Source organism: Babylonia areolata, chromosome 20 (genome assembly GCF_041734735.1).
Source record: "Babylonia areolata isolate BAREFJ2019XMU chromosome 20, ASM4173473v1, whole genome shotgun sequence".
Taxonomy (NCBI): Eukaryota; Metazoa; Mollusca; class Gastropoda; order Neogastropoda; family Buccinidae; genus Babylonia; species Babylonia areolata.
Window position 1 is genome coordinate 38,175,569 of NC_134895.1, and position 10,789 is coordinate 38,186,357.

Sequence of the window (10,789 nt, forward strand, 5' to 3'; positions counted from 1 at the left end):
AAATATAGAGAAAGAGGGACAGAGGCAGACATAAGTGACAGATGAATGGGGCGAAAGAAAAGGACACCATCAATGCGAACTCTGATTTTGATTCCAAGAAATGTCTATTGTTCTCAAAACAACAGAGAAATAAACGCGCTTTCTAAAAGAAATCGTTACAAAATAAATCATAAGAGTATTATAAAAAGATGTTGACATACATACTTATATAGCGCCTATCATCGGTCGGTGACCAAGTTCTAAACGCTTTACATACATGGAATCATTTGCACAACAGGCCGCCTATCTGGGTAGAGCCAACTGGCGGCTGCCATTGCGCGCTTATCATTCGTGTCCTGTGTCATTCAATCAGGTTTCGGTCACGCACCCATTTTATCATACAGACATGTAACACTTTACGTGTATGATCTTCTTCTTCTTCTTCTTCTTCTTCTTCTTCTTCTGCGTTCGTGGGCTGCAACTCCCACGTTCACTCGTGTGCACGCGAATGGGCTTTTACGTGTATGAACGTTTTTACCCCGCCATGTAGGCAGCCATACTCCGTTTTCGGGGGTGTGCATGCTGGGTATGTTCTTGTTTCCATAACCCACCGAACGCTGACATGGATTACAGGATCTTTAACGTGCGTATTTGATCTTCTGCTTGCATATACACACGAAGGGGGTTCAGACACAAGCAGGTCTGCACATATGTTAACCTGGGAGATCGTAAAAATCTCCACCCTTTACCCACCAGGCGCCATCACCGTGATTCGAACCCGGGACCCTCAGATTGACAGTCCATCGCTTTAACCACTCGGCTATTCCGCCCGTGCGTCACGTGTATGATCATTTCGTTTATTTGTCCCGCCAGGTAGACAACCATACTCCGAATCAGAGGAACACAACTGAAAAGAAAAGAACCGCAGGGGAAAATGGGGGCAAAATAATGTCCTCAAAGGAAATACGACGGTGTAATCAGTGTGCACCACTGGTCTCCAGAGCATGTAAAAACACTGATATATGCATGAGAAATACATAGGATGGGGACTTAGATTTGGGTGCGTAATCGCGTGTATGATGAATTGCTAGCAAGGCAAAAGTAGCATCAATATAATGTATGAATAATCCTTATGGGTGATAAGAACTCAAGGGAGAGCTGGACAGTACAAGGTCTTCACATAACACCCCCCCCTCCCCCCCCCCCCCCCCCCCCCCCCCTCAGTCAAGTGTTTCGGCCCTTAACTCTTTACACTCTTAAGTGGGTCGGGCCACACCCAACGTGGCTATGATAATAATAGTAATAATAATAATAATAATAAGACACTCAGTACAAAATCACAACTCCAGCCTGTTAAAGGAAGTTGAAGCAGTGACACATGCTGTCCAGAGACTGACAATCCATACGTGTGCCTGCAAATCAACAGGCTATATAACTCTGACTTCCTCCATGAACCTCCCACAGAATGATGAACGTAGAATGAGGCAATGCGCAATATCTTGATGCAAAAAAAAACCCAATACAACTTACATTAATGTAGAGCCCTGGACACGCAGGCACTAAGGGTAATAAGCGAGGCAACAGACTGGCTTGTAACGCGACAACGAGCCTTCGTGTGGCAAGATGAAATCTTAAGAAATTAAAGAATGTAAGAAACAAAACAAAAAAAAAACCCAGATGCAAGGGCATCACACCATCGATCGCCTCGCAGAAAGGATAAGAGAGTAAGTAAGGGGGGCAGCCATAGGTCCAGCTTGAAAAGGCAGAGCACGAGCCATAATTAATCAAACGAATAATTAACAAATAGTAAAGAGTGGTAAAAGAGTGGTAACTCTCTCCATTCACATCAAACGAATAATTAACAAATTAATAGTAAAGAGTAGTAAAAGAGTGGTAACTCTCTCCATCACATCAAACGAATAATTAACAAATAGTAAAGAGTGGTAAAAGAATGGTAACTCTCTCCATTCACATCAAACGAATAATTAACAAATAGTAAAGAGTGGTAAAAGGGTGGTAACTCTCTCCATTCACAAGGTACACGACTTCTAGTCAAGACAACCATATATTTGTTCTATATTGTCCATGTGTTTTGTGTGGATTGTTCAGGATTAAAGAGGCTGTGCCAGTCTTGAATGAAAGCTAATTTATATTTGCACATTTCTTCTGGCATTGCTGCTGTGTGCACATGTCAAGTGATCGGTATATGGATAAGCCCGGTGCTTCTTTTTTGAGGAAGTGTCTGGGTTTGTTCCAGTGTATCTTTTATTTACCTGTGTGCTAGCTGAATCGGTAGCGTAAGCAGCATTGACTAGAAGTTGTGTACCTTGTGAATGGAGAGAGTTACTACTCTTTACTATTTGTTACTCATTTCATCTCCTGGCCTCATTCTTTGTCAATTTCAAACGAATATTGGTCTTCAAACTGGAGAAGGTAGGGTCCTTCTGGGCCTCCCCAAACACACTTGATTGAAAACATGCTACACGTTACATTCATGGCCTCGATTCGAAGATCTTTTCCCACCTATTTTTGCGGCAAAGCTGTGGCAGTATGTGTGTGCGCATACGTGTGTTTATGTATGTCATGAGAGTAGGTGTGTGTAGGGGGAGGGTGTGTGTAGGGGGTAGAGTTCTGCATGTATGTACGTGAGTGTAGCTTGTGTGAGCTATATGCAAATGTAGCTGCATAAATACATGCACGTGCTCTATTTGTGCAATCGACGGTATAATTATGTTTCTCTTTGTGTCTTCGTTTGTGTTATCTCGCTGAGTGATGCTCCATGTGTTTCTGAGCCCCACGCAACGTATGCATGTCAGTGTGTGTGAGGGGTGGGGGGTGTCTGTCTGTGTGTGTGTGTGTGTGTGTGTGTTTTGTGTGCAAACAAAATTTCGCCACCCAGGCGCTGAATCGGGTCGCTGGGTCGGCGAGGTTCTAAAAAAAAAAGTGAATCATATCAAACAGCAATGAAAGCCCCACAATTGCCTTCTATGACCTTCCCCACTAGGGGGAAGAAAAAACAACAACCCAACTCGGATGAACCCAGTGGGGACAGCTCAATGAATCACAACCACGTTGATCAATCAGGTGTCTGTGTCCCAATCGCAAAACCCCGTTCCACCGTCATGGGACATTCAATGGCAGCAGTCCAGTCTATAATGCTGACATAAAAAAAAGGTGCAACGTTTTGTTGTTGTTTTTTACCAAGGCCTGTAATTAATTAATTCTTGAAGAAAAAAAAACACAGGAACATCAGATTTCCTTGGTAACGTTTCACGCTGAAGAAAAGAAAAGTGTGAGGAAGATAAAGTGCAAGCACACACAGAAGGGACAAGAGGCCAGAGTGCTAGAGAGAGGACGGGGAACCCGTTTATAAGATATATATATATATATATATATATATATATATATATATATATATATATATATATATATATATATATACATACATACATACATACATACATACATATATGTATGTAAGTACATGTGTGTGGAGTGATGGCCTAGAGGTAACGCGTCCGCCCAGGAAGCGAGAGAATCTGAGCGCGCTGGTTCGAATCACGGCTCAGCCGCCGATATTTTCACACCCCCCCCCCCCCCTCCCCCTCCCTCCACTAGACCTTGAGTGGTGGTCTGGACGCTAGTCATTCGGATCAGACGATAAACCGAGGTCCCATGTGCAGCATGCACTTAGCGCACGTAAAAGAACCCACGGCAACAAAAGGGTTGTTCCTGGCAAAATTCTGTAGAAAAATCCACTTCGATAGGAAAAACAAATAACACTGCACGCAGGAAAAAATAGAAACAAACAAAAAATGGGTGGCGCTGTAGTGTAACGACGCGCTCTCCCTGGGGAGAGCAGCCCGAAGTTCACACAGAGAAATATGTTGTGATAAAAAGAAATGCAAGTACAAATACAAGTTTGTATGTATATAGATAGATAGCTAGATGGATAGATAGATGGATATAAAGAAGGAAGGGATAGTGGCGAGAAAGAGCGACAACACATGTGTTCACCTGAAACAACCATTCCTTTCCCAACATATCATGCGCTGATACTTTTAGCAGAATTGGGGTGGGGGATGGAGTGAGGAAAGTGAAAATACAAACTGAGTGAATGCGAAGGATGCTTCTCTTTGAGGAGAACATGGATCGAATCATTTGATGAACACACTGGATCTTCAGACGGGCCAGGATCTCCATTAATGAACACTGGATCTCCAGATAGACCAGGATCTCCATTAATGAACACTCTGGATCTTCAGATAGACCAGGATCTCTATTAATGAACACTCTGGATCTTCAGATAGACCAGGATCTCCATTAATGAACACTCTGGATCTTCAGATAGACCAGGATCTCCATTAATGAACACTCTGGATCTTCAGATAGACCAGGATCTCCATTAATGAACACTCTGGATCTTCAGATAGACCAGGATCTCCATTGACGAACACCCTGGATCTTCAGATAGACCAGGATCTCCATTAATGAACACTCTGGATCTTCAGATAGACCAGGATCTCCATTGATGACCTCCCTGGATCTTCAGATAGACCAGGATCTCCATTAATGAACACTCTGGATCTTCAGATAGACCAGGATCTCCATTGATGAACTCCCTGGATCTTCAGATAGACCAGGATCTCCATTGACGAACACCCTGGATCTTCAGATAGACCAGGATCTCCATTGACGAACACCCTGGATCTTCAGATAGACCAGGATCTCCATTCATGAACACTCTGGATCTTCAGAGATAGACCAAAATCCCTATTAATGAACACCCTGGATCTCCAGATAGACCAGGATCTCCACACCGGCAACTTGTGAAATGATTTTGTTGTTCTTGCTGTTTTGGGGAGGCCTTTGGGGGAAGAAGCGAACTTTGGAAATTAATTTATATGGAAGATCTCCTGGCTGTTTCAGTTTCAGTTTCTCAAGAAGGCGATACTGCATTCGGACAATTCCATATACGCTACATCACATCTGCTTGAGAGATGTCTCGCCTGACCAATAGCATAACTATGCGCTAGTCAGACCCTGAGCGCATGCAAGTATATTAATTTTTGTGTACTTGTCAGAGTGAATTTCTTTCTTCGGAATATTGCCAGAGGACAATATTTGCAGTCAGCTGTGTTGCCTTGGGTTCTTTTTACAGCACGCCATGTGCGTGTTGCACACGGGACTTCGCGTTTCATCGTCCCATCCAAATGACTAGACGCTCAGTTTGATTTGCCAGTCAAGACTGAGCGAAAGGGCGAGACCAGTGTTCGAACTCATACTCTCACGGACACTGCATTGACAGAAAAGCGCGACTGGCAACTTATGAAATAATTTGTTGTGGTGGTTTCGGGGAGGTCTTTGGGGGGAAATATGTTTCTTTTTGTGGGTAAAGGGTGGAGATTTTTTCCGATCTCCCAGGTCAACATATAATTGTGCAGACCTGCTAGTGCCTGAACCCCCTTCGTGTGTGTATATGCCCGTAGAAGATCAAATACGCACATTAAAGATCCTGTGATCCATGTCAGCGTTCGGTGGGTTATGGTAACAAGAACATTCCCAGCATACACACTCCAGAAAACGGAGTATGGCTACCTAACTGGTGGGGTAGATAAATAGACCAGTCATACAGTAAAATGTTTCATGTCTGTCTGAATGTGCATGCCATAAATCTGATTGAATGACACAGGAAACGAATGATGAGCACCAATTGGCAGTTAGTGGGCTCTACATAGTCTGTTGTTCAGATAACCCAAAGTTTGTACAGCACTTAGAATCTGGTGTTCCGACCGAGGGTAGGCGTTATATAAGTATCCATGTCAAATCACCTGGGGCCGTATTCAAGACAAAATTCATTCTGTCGTAAGGCAAGTTACTTTTGACATGGTAGGGATGTGCGGGTACAGTTTACCTTGAAGGTTAAATTATCTTCGTATTCAAGACACACGCGGTGCACTCCGGCAGCTAACCCGTCGTCTGTGATCAACAATCCCAGTGATTCCCTTCTGCGCATGCTCTTTTACTCCTCACCGCACCACAGTTCAGCGCATTGTCGAGAGGTAGCAAAGCACGGGCTATCTGCAAAGAACGCCTGTTTTCCCTCTACAAGAACAACGCCATGTTTACCTCTGCTTCGTGGGCAGTCACCCTTGGCAGATTGTTCGGGCAATTTGCCTTTGGGTTTGAAGACCCGCGGCTAAAGTAGAGTGTTCCTGAATACCAGATACTACTTACCCTCTGGCAGTTTGCCTTGCCTCAGGTAGATAAGCCCGCAGGTACTCCTTTACCCACAAGCACGATGGTCTCTTGAATACAGCCCCATCGGTACCCTGAATCTTCAAACCACAACAACGGAAACGACAGACGATGGATTTGCTTTTCATTCATTTGTTGTACTCCTTGTTGTTAAATCCGTTGTCTTTTTTCCCAGTTGCTTCTCTTTTCTTTCTCACTTTTTTTTATATTTTTTAAAAGCTAAAATAATGATTTGATTTCCGTTCATTCTGGTACAAAAAGAAAGGTTTATTGTGATTTGATCTCCTCCCTAATTCGAAATCCAAAAAGATGCCCAAAGGTTTAAAACCAAGCTTTGGTTTCTTTTCTCCCTCTTCTCTTCCTTCCCAACACAGCCCCCCCACCCCTCTCTCTCTCTCTCTCTCTCTCTCTCCCACCTCCCTTTTTTTCTCAATTTTCAGAAAGCCATTTTCCATGATTGGAAAAAAAAAAGCAAATCAGATAGTAAAATCAATGCCAGCACAGCTTTAGAAAGAAGAGACAGAAAATCCTCACTGATGGAATGGCGGAAGAAGAACACGGAGAGAGAGAGAGAGAGAGAGAGAGAGAGAGAGAGAGAGAGGAGATCCTGCGCAGAGGCAGGCAAGTTAAGTTCCTAAATTTCCAGGATTCCTCTCAGACAATTCCCAGGGTCAGGCTTGGGTCAGCTTCGGTGGAGGCGTTCACTGAGGAGAAAGTGAGTGGCTCTTTTGTCCCCCACACAGAAGAAAGCCTGTGGAAATCGAGACAAAAGAGAGAGCGCTACAGTGAAATTCGGAGCGATCACATTGAGAGAGACAGACAGACAGACAGACAGAGACGGGCAGAGAGAGAATGAGAGACAGAGAGAGACACAGAGACAGAGAGAGAGAGATACAGAGAGAGACACAAAGACAGAGAGAGAGACAGAGACAGAGAGACCAAGGGTGTGTGGAGTTCAGGCGGGTTCCCCCTGTCTTCATTACGGATTATCCAGCGCCAATCCCATTTCTTTCGAATAGTTCAACGTTTGATTAATCGTAGAATAGCACGCACGTGCGCGCGTCAGTGGCAGTTATCGCACACACATGTTCGCGCGCGCACATTCAAACATACACACCCGCCTGGTCAGTCCTGCATGCACACAAGCAGGCGGACAAACACTCACAGTCACACAGTTTGTCTTCATGAACGTATTTTGTCTTCGATGAACGTCATTGAAAATTGTCTTTCAGCTTCTCAACAGACGTGCACGTTTCTGTGATTCTTTCGTTTCTGTGGTCAGTACCAGTGTTTTAGTTCATCCATTTTTTTTTTTATCGATTTATAATGCTTGTGTGAACATTTTCTGTTCGTGAAAAAAGGAAAAAAAAAAAGATGATGCCCGATTATAAAAATGTTTTGATTGGAAAGAAAAAGACTATTTGCAAGGTTTACACACACACACACACACACACACACACACACACACACATTCGCGCACGCACACACACATACACAGACACTCAATCTCTCTCTCTCTCTCTCTCTCTCTCTCTCAGAGACACACACACAGACGCACACGCGCGCGCGCACGTTCGCACACACACACACATTAGCACGTGCGTAGGAACAAACGTGCGCGCTCACACACACAAATACACACACACACTCTCTCTCTCTCTCTCTCTCTCTCTCAGACACACACACACACACACACACACACAGACGCAAACGCGCGTGCTCACATTCGCACACACACACACACACACACACACATTAGCACGCACGTAGGAACAAACGTGCGCGCTCGCACACACACACACACACACACACACACACACACACACAGACGCACACGCGCGCGCGCACGTTCGCATACACACACATTCGCACTCACGTACGAACACACATGCGCGCTCGCAAACACACACACACACACACACACACACACACACACACACACACACACGTGATTTTCACCCTATCGATCATCATGATTCTTTAAAGTAAAAATTCCGTGGGCTTTCATGGCCACTCTTCATAATGACCTCAGCATTGTTTTTTCTCCGACTGTAATCTGTGTGTGTGTGTTTGTGTGTGTCTGTGTGTATGTGTCTGTGTGTGTCTGTGTGTTTGTGTATAGATAGATAGATAGATAGAACCTGTAATTCCATGTCAGTGTTCGGTGGGTTATGGAAACAAGAACATGCACAACATGCACACCCCGAAAACTGATTATGGTTGCCTATATGGCGGGGTATTAAACAGTCATTCAAGAAAAAAAAAATGCAGTGTGTGCGTGTGTGTGTGTGTGTGTGTGTGCGCGTGCGCGCGCGCATGACTGAAACCTGACTGAATGACGTAAGAAACGAATGATGAGCGCCCAATGACAGACCTCAGTCAGCCCTACCCAGGTTGGCAGGCTGCTATGCAAATGACTCCGTGCTTATAAAGCGCTTACAACTTGGTCTCTAAAACGTGGGCAGGCGCTAGGTTAGTATCCATGTGAGATTTTTGCAAAAACTGGTTTGATGAATAGGGGACGGAACCAATGAAGAACTAAATTCACACTCTGATGTAGGTTATTTCCCTTGGTCTCTCTCTCTCTCTCTCTCTCTCTCTCAATGGTGTTGCATTTCGAAAACAGAAATATTGCCGTAGAGGTATGTGTATGTATGTATGTGTGTGTGCATGTGTGTGTGTGTGTGTGTGTGTGTGTGTGTGTGTGTGTTTGTGTGTCTTTGTGTATCTGTCTGTCCCTTTGTGCCTCTGTGTCTGTGTGATAATTTTGAATGTGGTCACTATTCTGAAAAATATACAAAACTATTAAAAAAAAAAATAATAATAATAATAATAATAATAATAATAAATTAAAAAGAGGGACATTTCATTTGCAAGCGATCCTGAATCGTCCATTGCATACAGAAAAAGAGTTGGTGTATTCATTGGATAGAAGAGACATTGAAGTGACTGAAAATAGTATTTCCTACTTTCTTGAATGTACACGTACCACATAAATATGTTTAATGTTGTTCACAAAAAAAGTATTTGCTTCTTTCTTTGACATTCACAACGCCGACATGTCTATTACTATTTACACGAAAAAGAGAGCGATCACATATGTATTGTATTTTAATTTCATTGCAACAGGTAGCAAAGTCTATAGAAGATACCTGCTGCATTCATATCCGAGATTTATTTACAAAGTGCCATGACTGAATTCGATTTTTGACAGTTTGAAAGCACACACACACACTAAGAGTTATAATATCCAAATGTTACTTCCTAAGTGCCATGATAGAATTCATTATTTGACATTTTGAAAGCACACACACACTCAGTTATAATCATGATGTATCAGCTGACAGTGATAATCTAACCTAAAAGTTCAAGGGAGATTTGACTGTAAAGGGGTGTAAAGATCGCAGTGGTGCTCTCTCTCTCTCTCTCTCTCTCTCTCTCTCTCTCTCTCTCAGAATGCCTTCACTAACAAGGCCCAACTGCTGCTCTAAACTCCCATCTTTGAGTATAAACATGGAGACAGCATACCTATGCTCCACTATGTAAACCACACAGCATAGGACATGGAGTATACACATTTTAGTTGTCGTAGTACTACTACTTAGATTTTTTTTTTTTAGTTGTACCTTCTTTGACAAAGATGACTTGTTTCTTGATCTCAAAATAACCTCATTACAAATGAACACACAAGCAAACGCCACTACCTTCAACAAACCCCCGTCCGGTCCCCCCCCCAAAAAAAAAAGTTCTGTTCGGGATGACGGTGCCCCCGAAGACACCATGCAGAGGTCTACTGCCTGAGGGCAGGGACTGAGTGCAGGTAGGCCTCCCTGGCTGGGGTCTTGTCCCCCTCGGGTCTGTTGACGGCTTTCCACTGAGGCTGCTCCGTGAAGAGCCGCAGCATCTTGACGTAGTTCTGGAACCGATAGACGTACCTTTCCTTCATTCCAATGCTTTGTCTGTCTTTGTCTGTCTGTCTGTCTGTCTGCGTGTGTGTGTGTTTGTGTGTGTGTGTGTGTGTGTGTGTGTGTGTGTGTGTCTCCCCTTCTCTCTCTCTTTCCTTCTCTCTCTCTCTCTCTCACTCTCTCTCCCCTTCTGTGGCTGTCCGTCTGTCTCTCTCTCTCTTATTCTCTGTCTCTCTCTATCCCTCTGTCTCTCTCTATCCCTCTATCTGTCTGCCTCTTTCTCTCTGTCTGTCTTGACTGTCTCTATCTCTATCTGTCTGCCTGTCTCTATATCCATCTCTCTCTGTCTGTATATCTGTCTCTCTCTTTCTGTCTGCCTCTCTCTCTCTCTCTCTCTCTCTCTCTCTCTGTCTCTCTGTGTGCAAGCATAGCTCTTCACTTCAATTCATCTGTCCTAACAGCTTAAAAAAAAACACATTTTTCTCCCTACACTGCTCAATGGTTTCAGTGTCAAGGAACGTTCCTCGTCCATCACACACACACACACACACACACACACACACACACACACACACATACGCATACGCACACGCACACACACACACACAGAGGCTTGAGTAATGGTTTCTCCCTGGTTCGCTAGTCAA

At 43.9% G+C, this 10,789-nt stretch overlaps 1 protein-coding gene across 1 annotated transcript in view; it reads right to left on the reverse strand.

The window, feature by feature from the left end:
- Nucleotides 1-9,055: 9,055 nt before the first annotated feature.
- The window catches only part of LOC143295477 (acireductone dioxygenase-like), a 19,161-nt gene continuing 17,427 nt past the window's right edge, over nucleotides 9,056-10,789 (reverse strand). The window contains exon 5 of the mRNA XM_076607195.1: nucleotides 9,056-10,153. Within this exon, the coding sequence (XP_076463310.1) occupies nucleotides 10,028-10,153 (126 nt within the window). The 3' untranslated portion in view covers nucleotides 9,056-10,027. The remainder of the gene's footprint in view (nucleotides 10,154-10,789) is intronic.